At 48.8% G+C, this 18086-nt stretch overlaps 1 protein-coding gene across 3 annotated transcripts in view; it reads left to right on the top strand.

Moving 5' to 3' along the window:
- Positions 1-14606, top strand: part of APBA1 (amyloid beta precursor protein binding family A member 1) — a 213007-nt gene extending 198401 nt beyond the window's left edge. For all 3 annotated transcript variants that reach the window (XM_017543437.2, XM_037743823.1, XM_017543438.2), the window contains 3 exons: positions 7216-7335; positions 9108-9248; positions 10749-14606. In XM_017543437.2, the coding sequence (XP_017398926.1) occupies positions 7216-7335; positions 9108-9248; positions 10749-10820 (333 nt within the window). In that variant the 3' untranslated portion in view covers positions 10821-14606. The remainder of the gene's footprint in view (positions 1-7215; positions 7336-9107; positions 9249-10748) is intronic.
- The last annotated feature ends 3480 nt before the right edge of the window (positions 14607-18086 follow it).

Raw genomic sequence — 18086 nt, 5'->3', positions numbered from 1 at the left:
GGGAGAAATGGGGTCTGAGCAGAAAGGCTGGTCTGGTGTTGCTATGATCACATGGAGAGGCGGAGGGGGGAGGGGACCGGGGAGGCAGGACCACAAGTTGTTCCTGCCAGTGAGCAAGTTGCTTATTAAACACCTGGGGTCGGCAGGGGGCAGTGGCTCATGCCTGTAATCCCAGCACTTTGGGAGGCTGAGGCAGGCAGGTCACCTGAAGTCAGGAGTTCGAGACCAGCCTGACCAACATGGTGAAACCCCGTCTCTACTAAAAATACAAAAATTAGCCAGGTATGGTAGCAGGCGCCTGTAATCCCAGCTACTTTGGAGGCTGAGGCAGAATTGCTTGAACTCGGGAGGCGGAGGTTGCAGTGAGCCGAGATCACACCACTGCACTCCAGACTGGGCGACAGAATGAGACTCTGTCTCAAAGAAAAAAAAAAAAAACACCTGGGGTGCATGCATCAGAACTGCTGAGGGGCTGTGGGACCCAGGGACCCCGTGGACACAGTCCTGGCCCTGGGGAGCTTGGTCAGGTTGGGGAGAAGTGAAAGGACTTAATGGCTTACAGTGCTCAGTGCTGTGTGACTGTGGTCTGTGTGCTCTGAGTGCTGTGTGCTCTGAGATTGTGTGTGGACTGACTTGCTGAGCCTTGGGGGCAGCATTCTGTGGGCATGCACTGCTGTTGTACCCACTGTAGAAGTTAGGAAGCTGAGACACAGAAAGGTAATGTAATTATCTATGACCATACAACCTCCAATACAGAGTCATCCCAGCAAGGGTGTCAGGTGAAATGCTAGGCCCAAGGCCAGACCCTGGGGCAGTAATTCTCAGCCAGGGGTGATCTTGCATGTCCCTAAATATCTGCAGACTGTTTGGGTTGTCACCACTGGGGAGAAGGTGCTCCCGACATCCAGTGGGTAGAGGCCAGGGAGGCTGTCAAACATCCTGCAATGCGCAGGACAGCCCCACAGTGCAGTTATCCAGCCCCAAATGTCTATAGTGTTAAGGTTGAGGAACTGCCTGAGCAGCATAAGAGTTCAGATGCAAGAGAGAGAAATTGGTGAGAGAGGGAAGCTGGTTAGGGAGGGTTCATGGGGAGTTGGTCTGGGTCTAGAAAGGTTGGGGAGGAGAGGGGATAGTGGAGTTAAGGACTGAACAATATTTGTGTTTTCCCCAAATACATATTGAAACCCTAATCCCAATGTGATACTCTTTGAAGGTGGAGCCTTTAGGGAGTGATTAGGTCATGAGGGTGGAGCCCTCATGGTTGAGATTAGTACCCTAATAAAAGGGACCCCGGCAAGCTCTCTTTTGCTATGTGAGGTTACTAGAGGTTGGCTATCTGCAACTCAGAAGAGGGCCCTCACTAGAACCTGACAGTGCTGGTACCCTAATCTTGGACTTCCAGCCTCCAGAACTGTGAGAAATAAATGTCTGTTGTTTATAAGCCACCCAGTCTGTGGTACTTTGTCATGGAAGACTAAGAACAGATTCAGACAAGCGTAGGACTTAAGTAAGGGTGGGGATGGGGCCTGGGCAGGAACAAGCTGGGCTTCCTGAGGCCCGAAAGACTCCAGCTCATGGCCTGGAGTCACCTCCCTTCCTCCTCGGGACACAGCAGATGTCAGCTCACAAGGGAGACAGCAGATGCTAGGTGTACAGATGGGCCATCGGAGACCCTGAAGGCACAGAGACTTGCCCAGGGCCCCCAGCTGGCCAGTGAATCCTCATCCTCCTGCACACCCCTTCCTTCTCATCTGCACAGGGACCAGAGGAGGGAAGCAGTGAGGCTGTGAGGGCAGCCTGACTCCTGCTGCAGCTGCAGTGGGATCGCAGCATCAAGGTGGAAGCAAAGTCACCTGGAGTACAGAGGGAGTTCTGCACAGTTTCCTAAGAGGAAATGGATTGTTTGAGGAGCTGAACTTTGATGTCTATAAATGTAACCTCTATAGAACCAGAAAATTAAAAGACCCAGTGGTGATGAAAGAGATGTAACTGATGAAGATGAAGAGTAAGAAAAGCAGTGCCTTCATGGCCGCCCATAGTGAAGAAGTACCTAGCTGGGCAGACCCCAATTAGAGCATGGCTGAACTTCTTCCCTGCCACAACGCGCCAGGTGTTGAATGGGGAAATGTGACGGTCCGTCCGTAGACCAGCCTGGCTGTCAGGAGGTATAACCACTGGTAACAGCCAGAATCTCCAGTACCAAATACAGACTGACTTCAGTGGGTTTTATTACCTTTTAAAAATTCTCTAGAAAACACACCCCGTTTTACCTGCACCTGGACAGATGTGTGCACTGCACTACCCCCACCCCTCGGGCCACTGCAGGGCAGCATCTGGGCCACTTGAAGGCTGCATGTTCTAATTTGTTTCCGTGTATGTCCAGGCTCTCTGCAGTGACTTTGACAAGCAAATCTCATCCTGATGAATCAGTGCTTGTCAAACTGATTGGATTTGGGGATCTTGTTAGAATGCAGATTCTGGTTCAGCGGGTATAAGGTGGGATTCTGCATTTTCAGCAGGCTCCCTGGGGGTGATGGCATCACTAGTCTGCAGGCCGTGCTTTCAGGAACAGGAGTCCAAAGCATGCGTTCTGCATCTGGCCACTTCAGTACTAGTTGACCATTTCCCCCCAGGTTACAGGAAATGGATTTCTAGAGTAGAATTATAGGTATTGACTTGCCTTACTCTTCCTACCTCTTATTTTTCGGGTCATAATTAATTCCCAAGGCATAACTATTGGTGGGTGGAACATTTTACAGGCTGCCTCTTTCCGTGCCTTTGCCTCTGTGGTCCTGCCCTCTGGATTTTTGCTCTGTTTTAGAATAGCGCACAGCTTCCCTTGCTTCCCCAGGAGCATCATGGTTCTGCTCTCCCGTTGCTATAGAGACCATCCTGGCTTCTCTTTTCTCTCTTCTTCTCTGGCCTTCCCCTCCCACCAGATTTCTTAATTTGCTGCATGGTTCCACTGTTGTCATGGTGACCAAGTGACCCTTTATTTAACTGGCACCTCCAATAAAATGGCAGCTGAGAAATCCAAGTTAATGGAACCCAATGTGAAACATTGGTTAGGAACAGCAGATCAAATGCACGGTCTGGTTATTTCAAATTGCTATTTCTCTGAGCTTCATCTTAAAACACATTTTCCCCAATCTAGAAAATCTTTCACTGAGGGACAGATGAGGCATCTTAAATCAATTCACAGAGGAGGAAAGAACCCACCAGAGCAATGTGAATTTTTAGGCAACATTGAGAAAATAGAGTCATTCTCTTGCTTTTTGGTACATTGAGCAACATTTTCTGTATCACACAAGCATACCTAAATAATCTCAGTGGTTAATAGGTGTAAACATTCAAAGCAGTGGCTTTGCCTGAAGGGTTGAGATTCTAACAACATGCTCCTGTCCTCCTATCATCATCATTCATCTCTCTTCTTTCCCACTAATTCCTAGTCTCCTGGTGTGTGATTAGAGAGAGAGAAAAGGGTGAAGGGACTCAGGCCCCCTCTAGGCCCACAGGTCTGTGCTTAGTACCGATATTTTATCTTGTCCAGCTTAGGAGAGGTTGTACTTCCCTGAATCTCCAGTGCCTAACGCATTTCTTCACATAACAAGTGATTTGTAAATATTTATTGATTAAGCTGATGAAAAGGAGGAAGCACTCAAAGCAGATGGAAATATCTGCATGAATGTCTGAACTGCTCTTGACAGACCTCCCAGCCCTGCAGAAGAAGCCCACTTTAAATTTTAGGAATAGGTTTAAGCATAATGGTTGAGATTTGGTATCATAGGCAAAGGCATTTAGGAAAAAACACATTAAAGGGGGTGCAATCACAAAAATTAGAACTGGTAGAGACGTTGGTGAACTCCACCATTTGTTGTGAAGATGAGGAAATTGTGGTGGGACAAGGGCGAGCAAAGGGCCTCAGATCCCACTGATTGGAGTAGCAGAAATATAACTTGAGTTCAGGTCTTCTGACACCATGAGAGTCTTCTTCACCAGGCTGTGCTGGTCCCCTTGTCATGAGCAGAAGACCAGAGCATCTCCTCCTGTCAATGGGGACGATGGAACCTGCTGCATACAGAAGGCCTGGGTCCTTCACAGATGTTCATTTCCCCAGGGAGAATCACACTCATTTCATGGCTCTGCTTTGGAATCATTTCCTTAACCAGAGCAGTTCCCTGGAGATGTTCCAAAACCACCAGGAGATGCCACATGAGTGTGAACACCAAGTCTCATGGTACATAGAGACCACAAGCTGAGTGACAGCCATGGGGAGGCTCAAGTCCTGCAGAAAGCAGAGGAATTCAGAGCACTGGGGAAACAGATGCTGACAGCAGGGGAATTCAGTTCCATCAAAATTCACACATTCGGAGCACAAACTAGAATCAAAAATCAGTAGGGAAGCCAAGGGGTGGGGGACTTATGAGGACCAGGAACCCTGAAAAACTTGCCACGTAGGAAAGTGAACAAAAAAGATGGCCCCAATTGAAGCCTGGAATTTGGGAACACAGATTTGTTTAGTGGCTAACCCCATGGTCTTTGTGGAGCAAGCCTTATTCACAAAAGACACACCCTCTCCAGTCGTGTATATGGGGGCGTTATGATGTAGAAATACTGCATGTTTTGAATATGGACAGACCTAGGACTGAATCTTGCTGTGTGTGAATATGAGTGAGTCATTTAATATCTCTGAGTCTCAGTTTCCCCTTCTATAAAATAGGAATCATTATGGCCACCATATTAAATGAGACAGGTCCTGTCATTTCCAGGTCAATGCCAGTCAAGAGTGAGTGTTCAGTGGCAGGTAGTTAGTCATTTTGGTTCAGTTAGTTTCATCATCACTGTGGGTTTTGATGCAACAGTGATTTTTGGGATCTTAGTGATCTTTGGGGTCAGCTATATGGTGACTGGGCCAACCAAATTTCCCACAAGCTGTCCCCCTCACCCCAACCTTGCCAGCAACTGCTCTCACTGAGCACACTGGCTGCAGGTGTGACTAGTAAATTGACATCTTTGGGTCTAGTCATCCATGGAGAAATTAAACCACCTGGATGCTGGTAAGGCCATTCATTGCTCCACAGTGGTAGTCTACACCAATTCATCACAAAATTGAGTGTGCACACAAATCTGGGAGATTTGTCATTTACAGATTCCTGGGTCCCACCCCTAGGTTTTCTGATTCAGTGGGGCTTGGGTAGAGCCCAGAATTTGCATTTCTAACAAGTGACCAGGGGGATGCTGCTGCTGCTGTGTGGGGTTTAAGAGCCATTGGTATATACCTGTTGGCCAAGCATAGTAAAGCTGGATTACCAGAGGCAAATTAGCCCCTACCTCTCCCTCAATCTAAAGCATAATTTGTAACTCAGATACAAAAGGGGTGCAGGTCACTTCTGCCACTCCAAGAAGCACTCTTGCTACAGATTCTGTTTGCACTGAAGTTGCCTAACACCAGCTTCTAGGCAGGGTGCCTGAGCAGGGGATCCACAGTCCCAGTCCTGACCCCACAAAGCCCTTGGACAAAGCAAGCTCCATGTCTATGTCTTCATCTTTAAAATTTGAAATGTAAGTCCTGACCTTGCACTGAAAAAGATTTGGTAGACTGGTCAAGGAGTAACAGCAGTACTGGCTGTGGAATTTGCAGAATTCTATTTATAGTATAAGAGGCAGATGATCACCCTTCATGCTTGCTTTCCATGGATTTAATTACTGTTCTTTCCAGGTTCTCCTTCAACTTTACTCATAGAGGGCACAAACTGGACCCATTTGTGAGCTGAGCAGGTGCTGTCTCTGGGCGATACTGTGTGCTTGGATATAACAGAGCTTGTCTTTTCCCCCAAGTCCCTCCTGCTTCCCTGGTAGCTAGTCTTTCCTGGAGGAAAAGGTACCCACTTCTCCTCCCACACACCCCACAGTTCCCTTTGGAGAAGTGGGCCTGGGGCTGACCTTGAGCAGTTTCCCAGGCAGCTGGCCTTGTGGATGAGAGTCCGATTGGGCAGGCGCTTCCCACTGAAGGCTCTGACTCCCGCTGCCTCAGTTCTTGTAGCAGGGCCAGGGGCTGCAGGGCCTCTAGCTTCAACAGTTTGGTCTGTTTACCCCAGCATGCAAACAAGATTCTCCTGCATATCATGACTTGAAAGGGGTGGGAAAGCACGTGCTACCCACCATTCCTTCTCCCCCATCTGGCAATCAGGAGCTTGTCGAGGCAGAGCAGGCAGCCTGGGGAGAGTAGAAGATGGACATTTGTTTCAGGGCTGAGTTCCTTTTGTCTGGCACCCTCCTCTAGGGGGAAGCTGACAGTTGGGCCTGCAGGAGCAAACCTTCCCACCGCTCAACTGAGAGCAAGTGTAGCCTTGTGATGGTTTTTCTAAAGATGCTTCTGAGCAGACCAGAGCTTCTGTCACTGCTGTGAGTCTGATCTGGGGACAGGAGCAGGAGCCTGAGCTTAGCTCAGACCACAGTGAGGTGGAAGCTTTCTACACAGGATCTGAAATTAGTCCCTTTTTTGTAGTCAAAGACCAGCTTTCCCTACATGCTTCATTTTAATTTAGAGGGAGAGGTGTGTCATCAGGGATCACAAAACCACAATCTTCAAGCTGTATTTCTTCCCCGTCCTTCTCCATCAACACCAATCCTGCAACCCTCCCCATTCCCCCAAGGAGGCAACACTGATTGGAGTCCCCAGTTGCTGTGGAAATAAATGGGAACGAGGAGCATCAGAGGCCAGAGAAGACAGCCATGATGCATCAGGCCAGTTGCTCTGAGTTAGATGTCCTTTATTAGAAGAGGAGTCAATGCTAGAGTTTATCTTTCAGGAAAAAGAAGTCCATTTCCCACTTCCATTTTTCCTGGCTGGGGGAAATAGTGTGCCTCCTTCATCTTTGAAGCCAAAAAGCACATCTGACACTTCCTCATAGTTGCCCAAGTACTTTGATCAGATCCCTTGAGCCCAGCCTACTTCCCAAAAGGAAGGCGTTACCACAGGAACCCCATCTGTGCATGGATTGAAAGGGCCCATCTGCAACATGTGGCGTCTGCCATGGGTAGGTAAAGTTGAGCAGTGACTGTACCAGCCTGGACACTGGAGGCCTTCAGGTGGGGGGTCCTTCAGAAGACTCGGTGTGGCTTCTTTTGCCTTTAGTGCTGCCTGCTTTTGTTTATGCTGTCTGCCTCGGTGGGCACCATACCCACTGTACTTGTACTTTATTCATGTTTAAGGGCTTAAAGAATCAGTCCCGGGTCAAGCTGAATATTGTGAGATGTCCTCCGGTGACCACCGTGTTAATCAGAAGACCAGACCTTCGCTACCAGCTGGGTTTCAGTGTCCAGAACGGAATTGTAAGTAGAACATCTTCCACACCCCTTTCCACAATGTTGACAAATAAAAATGGAGCATGGCCTTTGATTTTTTTTTAAGCCAGTTTGTTCTCTAAAGGAATCCATCAAGGAAGAACATGAGTGGGTGAAGCAGGCTCAGCTCCCTCTGTGGACAGAGTCCCTTCAGCAGAGATTACCCAGCATTTCTGTGACATGCAGGTCTGCCCTCCCACCTGCCAGCTTGAGAATTTGGGATGTACCCTCCAAGGGCCTCCTTGCCTCTGGCCTGTCCACCCAGGCTGCACAGAGTCCCCACAGAGCAGCTGGTGGTATAGGGGCTGGGCCCAGTTCCCACAGTCACAAGTGAGATTCAAACAGTTCACTGTTTCAGTGATCCTTCAAACCTTGGCCTTAATGGCAAAGACAGGTGGATCACTTGAGGCCAAGAGTTCAAGGCCAGCCTGGCCAACATGACAAAACCTAGTCTCTACTAAAAATACAAAAATTGGCTGGGTGTGGTGGTGGGAACCTGTAATCCCAGCTACTCAGGAGGCTGAGGCAGGAGGATCACCTGAACCCAGGTGGCAGGGGTTGCAGTAAGCGGAGATCCTGCTACTGCACTCCAGCCTGGGTGACAGAGCAAGACTTTGTCAAAAAAAAAAAAAAGAGTCTTAGGTAATTAAAATATAATTCCAAATACATTTTAAGGTTTAGAAATACCCTTGAAATTCCCAGTTGGAGTTGAAATATCCAGCCCCACTTACTGCATTCTTTGTACCTGAATAGCCTAGCTTGCCTGTTAGGAGAGGACCTAGGGTTACTCTTACAGTTTAGCTCTGATATCATCTTTTCATTGGTTTGCACTTGCACTTGTTTGCTTTGTTCATAGTTAAATAGTATTAAAAGTTCAGATATGAACAAAGAGTTGTTAAATGACACCTGTGGGTCCATTGGGGAAACACCTAAGGAATGTTTTGACCCCGGACTAGCTGAGAGAGCATCTGGGTCACACAACACAGAATCACACAGCACGTTGCTGCAAGATGTCACTTGTAATCTTGTTTGCATCCACTTTTAAATAAAGGTGCATGGTCTGGAATTAAAAGTCAACTTAGTAAATTCAGACCTACTCTTTTGGGAAAAGTCACGTTGCAGTATGTGTGAGGTGAAGGTGGAGGGCTCATCAGCCCTGCCTGCAGCCTTGGGTCACCGTAGTGCCATCACAAAATCCAGCCTCACTATCATTTCTGTGGGAAGGAAGTTTTAACAGGGGCCACTGGGTTGGGAAACTCTAAAGGAGCCTTTTCCCTCCAGCCAACCACACTTTGGAACACAGAGTGGAGTTCCAGCCCACTGTGGCTCAGGCAATGATGACCCTAAAAACAGTCTGCTGGCATTAAGCACTTCACTGCCTGAGTCCCAGTCATGACTGTGGGAACTAACACTAACCTGTGTCACACAGGCTGACAGTTTGAAAACACTGGCCACTCTGTGACAGGCCCAAATGGCCCTTTTTACCCAGCCCCAGCTGGGATGGGAAGTAGAATTCAATGTGCCATGAAAACCAGTGATGTGCCACAATCTCTATGCAAGCTGCATGAACAAGCTGGCCATATGGGCTGACAACACCTCTTTTTTTGTGAAAAGACACGAAAAGATTTAAATGCCCAAAGCCTAACCATGTTGGTTTCTCTAAGAGGAGAGTGTGGGGGCAGGGAGCTTTTGGGAAAAACGGCCTTCCAGCCCCACCGCACTCTCTGAGATGAGGGTAACTGGGCCTTTGACTCCGGCAGATTTGCAGCCTCATGAGAGGGGGAATAGCTGAGAGAGGAGGCGTCCGTGTGGGGCACCGGATCATTGAAATCAATGGACAGAGCGTCGTGGCCACCCCCCATGAGAAGATCGTCCACATTCTCTCCAATGCTGTTGGGGAGGTAGGAGAGGTCCGGGACTGGGGGTGGTGCTGAGGGTGGCATCTGGTGCCCCTGCCTCATGCGCACTGTGGCCCTGAGCAGACCTTCCAGGAAAGCTCCCCGAGTTTCCAATCCTGAACACTCCCCAACAACCAGACCTATCTGTCTCTGACCAAATGCCAAACCCATTAGTGAGCAGTTGTCCAGGAGCTCCTCCATGAAATGGAATCAGGTCACCCTCAGCCTTCTCTTTCATCTGATGTGCTTTCTCTTTTCAACACTCAGCTTCATGTTGCTTTTTTGTATGGCTGCCTGAGTTGCCTCCATTTTCCCCAGTTAATCTCCCCAAATGTACTTAAAAGATTTAAGTCTTAGACTCAAGTCGAATCAATAAAGTGGCCCTTCAGAGGTGTGACCCCAGTGCAGTGTGGCATGACATTTCATCACTGCTGCCAGTCATCACTACTGTCAGTCAGTCATCACTGCTGCCATTCATCACTGCTGTCATCAATGCTGTCAGTCAGTCATCACTGCTGCCATTCATCACTGCTGTCATCAATGCTGTCAGTCATCACTGCTGCCATTCATCACTGCTGTCAGTCATCACTGCTGTCAGTAATTGCTGTCATTCATCACTGCTGTCAGTCATCACTGCTGCCATTCATCACTGCTGTCAGTCATCACTACTGTCAGTCATCACAGCTTTCAGTCAGTAATTGCTATCATTCATCACTGCTGTTAGTCATCACTGCTGCCATTCATCACTGCTGTCAGTCATCACTACTGTCAGTCATCAGTGCTGTAATTGCTGTCAGTCATCAGTGCTGTAATTGCTGTCATTCATCACTGCTGTCATCACTGCTGTCAGTAATTGCTGTCATTCATCACTGCTGTCAGTCATGACTACTGTCATTCATCATTGCTGTCAGTCATCACTGCTGTCAGTCAATAATTGCTGTCATCGTCACTGCTGTCATTCATCACTGCTGTCAGTCATCACTGCTGTCAGCCATTGCTGTCATTCATCACTGCTATCAGTCATCACTGCTGTCAGTCATTATTGCCGTCATTCATCAGTGCTATCAGTTATCACTGATGCCATTTATCACTGCTGTCAGTCATCACTGCTATTCTAGGGCTGATTTGTCATACCTTGCCTCGTCTGCCAAGAGAGGCAAGGGAGGCAGGTGCCCTGATAAGCCTGGAGCCTTCTCCCTCCATTTTCAGAGCCCTCTTTTTAAAAGGGTAGGGTCTGGTGAGAGCAAGAGCAGTTGACTGAGAAATAAGCCTTGCCTGGTTTTTCTTGTTCATTTCTGTCACCTCTAAGCTTTTGAGAAAGTCAGTGGATTCCACTCTTCCTGGAGGCCACCCTGGGTCAGGTTCCTGGTGGTGGCTGTGCAGTAGAAGGGTATCTTCAAGGCCCTCTATGGGAGAGGCACTGCCTCTCTCTCCAGCCCTGGGCAGTGCCCATACAGCCACCCCCAGCCTCAGCCCCCACTAAAGTGTGTTCTGTACCCTCAGATTCACATGAAGACAATGCCAGCCGCCATGTACAGATTGCTGACGGCCCAGGAGCAGCCCGTTTACATCTGACCACAGCCTCACGTGGTGGCATGCATGGAGGACTCTCCTCATTGTGGTTGTGTTTCTCGTGCTGCATCCCTATGTCCACTGAGACATTCCCCTTTCACGCCCAGCATTTGGTTTTACACAGGAAGAGAAGAATCCGCAAGGACCTCTTTACTCTCTCCAATTTGTTTTTAAAAAAAAAAAAAAAATACCAGGGAAGTTTCGTATGCACTCCCTTGAGGATGGAGAGCAGCCAGCACCCACCTGGTACTGACCCAGGACCATCCAGGAGGGCCTTCTGGGGGTGTCCAAAGGGGGGCTGTCACTGCCTAACAGGGAATCCTCCCTTCCCAAGAGGTGCAGACCTCTTAGAAAGAGCTCCCGGTGCAGTGAAGCAGCTGATTCAGCAGTGCCTAAAACCCAGTTGCTGATCTCTGCTCTCTGAGTTTATCTGTGGGAATGTGGTAGTATGCAGGGCCAGCCCACATCATTAAGGTTATGCACTGCCTGCCATGTAGTTGGGGCACTGTACATTATTTCCTCCCAGAATCTCTGAGCCAACCTTAAACCTCTTCTATCGCTAGTTTTAATTTCAACGTATGTGTGTTTCCTAATATGAGCCTTCTCACCCCAAGATGAAAGGGGAAATAACTGCCTTGGGCAAGGACACCATAGTGTCACAGAGACCTTGGGAATTCATGGGGCATCCGAAGCTTTACCAAGTTGTTCTAAAATGTATCAACCATTAGATAAACACAGGCAGGTACTGTCTGCTTCTCTCTCTGTATCTCTCACACACACAGTCCTTTTGCATATCACCCTTCCCTGCTCCCACCACCAGTGAGACAAGCTGATGATTAGACACACAGATCCCCTGGAAACTCACCTCTCTGGGAGGCCCCTTCCCTGGCAGGTGGCCAGGCACCCAGGGGCTGCTCAGCCTCGTCCTGAGGGACACCTGCCCTCTCTGCGGCTGAGGACCAGCCCCTCCAGCACCACCTTGGCTTAAAGCATCCCCCTCCTGGACTCCCCTCCCCTGCAAACACACATCCCAGAGTCTGGGGAGGAGGGACTGTTCCCCACAAGGCGAGGCCCCAGGTGCCATAGCGTTGTGTTCTGGCCCAAGGTAAGACCAGCTTTCTTCTCTGCTCAGGGCCACTAGGCAGGATGTGATCTCGGAAAGAACAGAGCAGTACATAAGTCACAAAATTAAGGGGTCAATAGTAACCTCAAGCTATGCCTAAGAATCCCCAGATGTGGCCCAGAAACAACATCTTGCTGCCTTGTGGGCCTGAGAGCATTTTCAGCTGGTGTGGAATGTTCTGTGTTTTCATCAGGTGCCTCATATTTATGGCTTCCGTCTTGGTTCAGTGTAGATGTTTTAGTAATATTATAATTCTGAGCCAGTTTTCACTTATTCTTGGTCCAAAGAGCATTTTGTTTTCATGTGAGGTGTGATTTGGCTTTGCTTTTGTTTTGTTTCATTCATGACCTCAGTAGAGACAGGGGAAGAGAAACTAATATATTTTGTAATTAATATAGTCCCTGTTCTCTGCATCCAGGATATTTATGTTGTGTCTGTGGAAATAGGAACTCAGTGAGCAAATGTTGGGTAGCATGTATTTATAGAGAGAATGGAGGGATTTCAAGGAGGGAGAAAAGTGACTATAACAAGATTAGGAACAAGAGACTCCAACCAGAGAGCTCTGTGATCAATTCCCTGAAACCTCTGTACCTTCTGAGTTTTCTGTTTAGAATCAGGGAAGCTCAATGCCTGAAAGGAACAAGCAGTGGAACTCTCAGTTTCACGGTACTACAAAGGAGCCCTAAGGAAGGGAGGCCACTGGCTGCCCGGGTGCCCTGTGGGGAAAGGGGCTTCTGCTACTGCAGAGTGGCATGGGGTTGGGCCAGGGGCTCTGGGTTGGGCCATAAAGCTCCCCTGGACTTCTTTGAAGGATGCTTTACAGAATGTTGCTAGGAGACCAGCCCCAAGATCAATCCATCACAAACGTGGGGACCAGGAAGGAACCATGGCCCAGGTTCTCCATTTGCTGTAGCATATCTGGTAATACAATGAGACTCTAAAGAGTCAACAACCAGTTCATCTTTCCTCTGCCAATAAGAGTGGATAGAACAGGAATGGAGTGTTACTGGTGGTATCTCAGGCATCAGGAGCCTTGGAAAATCATTGCAGGGGCTCATGCTTGTCTGCCCCCAGGCACCTGGGCAGCACCACAGAGGCCTGCCCTTGATTGGCCAGGAGACAGAACTCCAGTAGCTCATCCCTGTACAACCTGGACGTAACAGTTACATATCTTCACCTCAAGGAGAGACTATACTTTCTATTCCTATTGCACAAAAACCTTGTAAGCTTTGAGAGGTGCTGAAAAAGCCAATTCTGCAAGCTCTCCTAGAGGACTGACATTGTAACATAAGAGTAAGATGATTTATCCAACACATTCTTTTGTGTTAATCCAAGTGTGTCTTCACACCCAGTGAGTGGAAGCTGCTGGAGCTTGGTACTTCTCACCCAGCTGAAGTGGATTCTTTTTCCTGCTACCACTAGGGCAAGGGAGTGAGCCTAGGTATGGTCACCCCAGCAGCCGAAGTCTTAAAAGTGAGTCACTAGATTTTTGAAAGTCCCAAGAGAAGTGGTGGTCTCCTTCCCTTCTGTCATCCCAGTATATATAGTTGTATATGTAAATAACTAAATACCCCGTGTAACAGGAAGGCTATGTACAGAGCAGCCTTCCCAAACACAGAGCCACTGTGGCCACTCTGCCAGGGTGCGCTAGTGGCTCATCTTTGGGGATGAACTCCCACATTCGCCTCCCCCTCCTGGTCCAGGCAGAGGCACCAGAACCCACCCTGCCTCTTCTCCAATGTGAGCATTTCAGGGAGCCACCATCAGCCTTGGGTTCACGAGAGGAAGAAACCCCCAAAGACCAATGCCTGGAGCCCATGTCTCCAGCAACACCTTCCTCCCTTGCCAGAGCAGGCTCCTGGGGGATGGAGCGCATTGCAGGGTTGCCGGGTCCCTGCGCACGGGTTTGCTTTCTGAACATTGCCCATCAACACCACCTTCAGGGAGTCCCAGAGTAACCTACTACCTCCCCCATCGCTCCTCTACCCCCCTCACCCTGTGGGCACCAACACCCCCCACACACAGATGAAAACCATCTGCAGAGCCCTTCCCGGTCCCTCGACCCAGTGGTGTAGCTGTTACCAATGTTTACAACCAGGGGCCGCCCCTCCTTAGATGTGTTTACTCACATTCACAGGCCACCTGTCGGTTTGAGTTTCATGTCTGTCTCCTTCCCTGACCTGGGTCCACTTGAGCACACGACTCTGATCTTTCTTCCCCTCCATCAAGGCAGTGTGTGAGGATTGAGTGGGAATGACATTTCTTTTGTACATACTTAGCACAGCACCTAGAGTATGAACTTGTACTATTGTTCTGTAAAGAGGGTGAAATAGAGCTTATTGTAAAGCGTCGGGAGAAGTACAGTATTGTATTTGTAACAATATCGTTCTTTGTATACACAAAACTCAATGATCTATATATAAATATAAATAAATATATAAATAAAATATATCTACACGTGAGCCTGGAATGTGGACACCGCACACCCACTGAATGTACTTCCTCGACAGTCTGGTCACTGGTCCCTCCCTCCCTCCTCTGTACCGTGGCCACAGTCATCCGGTTTGGGGTTGTGATGTATTTACTGTGCTATCTTCCTTTATTTAACTGAACGCTAATGTCTGTATAAGAGTTGCTGCAACAATAAACAAGAACTTCACCTCTTGGCCTGGCCAAGTGTCTTCTTGTTGCAGGGAAGCCTCGGGACCGTGTGATGGGTTTGTCTTTTCCCTAACAGACTGGCTCCTGCCCACCCTACAGGCACGGCTTTGCCGCCCAGAGCCGAGCAGTTCTCTAAATGAGCTTTTATTCCATGGAAACTGACTTGGTTTTAGACTAGAAAGGCTGTGTTCTCCTGCCCCAGTTGGTGCTTCAGTCTTGTGAGTCTCCTTCAAGCACGATGAACGGGAGAAAGAGACATTCTCTGGATTTCATACTTGACATCCTCCATGAGGGAAGGAAAACAGGAATTAATTCTCCCCCAACCTCAGTCATCTCCCATAAGGGAGGTGCCTTTTTTTAAGGGACTACGTGGACAGTGGGAAACAGCGCCCTGAGGGTCCCACTCAAAGGTTCTGTGAGAAGGTTCTGGAAGATTTCCTCTTGGTGCTCTTTGCAAATTCACTTTTTGAAGTTTGCCAGGCATGCCCTCCCTGCTGTTAGGGGTATGCTGGGGGCCCCAGACTCCTCACCACAAAGTGTCCAGCCCTGTTCCAAAGCAGAATGCTGGCCAGGCCTTTTCTCTGCATACCCACCTTCCCCATCTTCCCTGCAAAGCCTGTTGCAGCCCCCTCAGGTCCATAGCTGCAGAAAGCCCTGAGACGTGGAGGCAGGTCCTGTAGCCTGGCCCCGAGAGGCCCCTTCTCCTCCATCCTTCTCACAGCAAGCAGAGTATCCCACCACCAAGACGGCTGCTGTTGAATCAAGTGGGAAGAAAGCACATTGAACTGGTATCTGCGGAAGTCACAATTTGGAGAATGACAGCTAGTCTTTATAGCACCATCCACGCGCCAAGCATCTGACAGAAATGAACTTGGTGACTCCCCACAACACCTCTAAGAGGGAGCAGCTTTTCCTATATTATCATTGTCTCCATTTTATACAGGAGGAAACGGGCACAGAGGGTTCCAACACTTTTATGCCCAGCTTTCCAACAACTCCCACCTGTGCTGGAACAGGCTTGTCATTACCCAGATGAACTCAGTGTTAGACTTCTGGGTCTCTTTTGGTTCTTACGGTGTTTTTCTTCCAGGTTTTTTTCCATTGATTTGCAAACCTCAATCGCCCATTCAAACCAGGCTGCCCCACTTCCCCACCCCCAGAGTGGAATTGGGCACTGGCCTGGGAGAGGGGGACTTGCTCGCAGTTCCCTCCTCCCCTCCCTGTCTCCTTCTTTGGGTCCCTTTATGGGAAGGGGCATGGGCAAGAGGTGCACAGAGGTTACCCTACATTAGGAGTTGCCCTTGGGAAGTTCACAGGCCTCTCCTTGCTGGTTCATTCCGCTGATCTAGTTCTCTCAATGAAGACACACAGTTGGCAGCAACCAGGCATTGGGGGTTCCTGAACCCTGGGCCCCATCTTCCAGCTGACCCCTTAGGCCACAGTCCTCTAAAGCAGTGGTCTCCACCCTTTCTGGCACCACAGACCAGTTACGTGGAAGACAATTTTTCCAGAGACTGGGTGCCAGGGTGGGGGGTGGTTTCAGAATAATTCAAGCACATTACACTTATTGTGTACTTTATTTCTATTATTGTTACATTGTAATATATAATGAAATAATTATACAATTCACCATAGAATTGTATAATTCTATGGTGAACTATATAATTCAGTGGGAGCCCTGAACTTGTTTTCCTGCAACTAGATGGTCCCATCTAGGGATGATGAGGGACAGTGACAGATCATCAGGCATTATGTGCATACAGCCTGCATCCCTTGCATGCACAGTTCCCAATAGGGTTGCTGCTCCTATGAGAATCTAATGCTGCTGCTGATCTGATGGGGCGGAGCTCAGGCGTTAATGTGAGCCAGGGATGGAGAGCGGCTGTAAATACAGATGAAGCTTTTGTTGCTTGCCTCCTGCTGTGTAGCACAGTTCCTAACAGGCCACAGACCGGCACCAAACTGTGCACACCTCTTTCACCCAGGTTGTGTCCCCCCAGCCCCCTGCAGCCACCTTCTCCCCAGCGGGGAAGCTCCTGCATCGTCCAGCATCCATTCTCCTCACCCTCCAAGGAAGGGAGAGGCACCCTTGGCCATCTCTCCCCTGCCCATCCCGGATCCATGGCTTCCTGTCTCACCACCCACTGCACTGCACCTTCTGCTGGTCTGGTCCCTCAGCAACACGTAGCTAAGACAGATCTACATCAGTGTGCAGGGAGGCAAGTGGAAGGCGCAGGACCCCAACCTTCACAGTGATGCTCTTAGGGTCTGCCTCCCAGAGTGATGAGGTGAGTAAGCAGCTCCTTTCCTGAAGTCTGCACCCATCCCCCGCCAATGGCAACATCCCTCTCCCATCACCCGGATGAAAATGAAAAGGCAGCTGGTGGGAGGGTCTAGTCTTCGAACTGGCACCTCTCAGCAAGCTCCCTGGAAGTGCATCTGTCCCATGGGAGACCATAATCCCCTGATGGATGGTGTCTGCTTGTGTGGCTGGGGTCTGCCCCCACAGGCAAGGCTGCTTCTACCATAGTCTATTCCTTAGCTTCCCCCTCTCGGCTTTAATCTTAGATGAAGTTGCAGAACTAGAGACAAAAATCCACTCAACCATTTTGATGCACATAGAACCACTTTATTTAGGTCCTTCTTCTGTAATTTTTGCTTAAACTGTGATCCTCGGAGTTCCTTAGACCCTCTGAGCTTGTTCCCTCATCTGCAAACTAGTATCTATTTCAGGAGGACCATGTGAGGATAAGCTAATACATAGGAAGCTTTCGGAATGTGCATGGCTTATAGTGGGTGCTGAGGAAGTACTGGCTATTGTGGTGTTAGAGCAAGCTTGCCGCCTTTCCTGGGGCCCAGCAGGTCCAGGTCCTCATCAGCTTCCTAGAATTTCCAGCCCCGCTGAGTACACCAATGAGAGCCACAACTCAGGAGGCTCCCCAAGCACTTGCATAGGTTAGTGTAGGTCACCCCCAAACACCCAAGTCCTAAACTGCTGATGTATTGAATTTCATCCAAATGTAGATTTTAGCCCTTGGGAAAAAATTCTGGATGCCAATGCATACTTTTTTAAAAGTTAAAAAACAAAACTCCCATAACAAAGATGAAATGAACACGTACTAGAGATTTATGAATCATTAATGATGAAACAAGTAAGATTGTAAAGCTGGTCCAAACAGCATTTGGAGGACCTAAGTATAGACATTTTAAAAAGAATGTTAGAATAAAATTACTAGGTTAGAAATAAAACTGGTCGTGGCTGGGCACGGTGGCTCACAACTGTAATCCCAGCAATTTGGGAGGCCAAGGCAGGTGGATCATCTGAGGTCAGGAGATCGAGACCAGCCTGGCCAATGCGATGAAACCCCACCTCTACTACAAACACAAACATTAGTTGGGCATAGTGGTGGGTGTCTGTAATCCCAGCTATTTGGGAGGTTGAGGCATGAGAATCGATTGAACCCGGGAGGCGGAGGTTGCAGTGA

The sequence above is a fragment of the Cebus imitator genome, unplaced genomic scaffold (assembly GCF_001604975.1).
Source record: "Cebus imitator isolate Cc_AM_T3 unplaced genomic scaffold, Cebus_imitator-1.0 Scaffold155, whole genome shotgun sequence".
Taxonomy (NCBI): Eukaryota; Metazoa; Chordata; class Mammalia; order Primates; family Cebidae; genus Cebus; species Cebus imitator.
The sequence above is the reverse complement of the archived record's forward strand: the minus strand, read 5'-3'. Positions and strand labels throughout refer to the sequence as shown.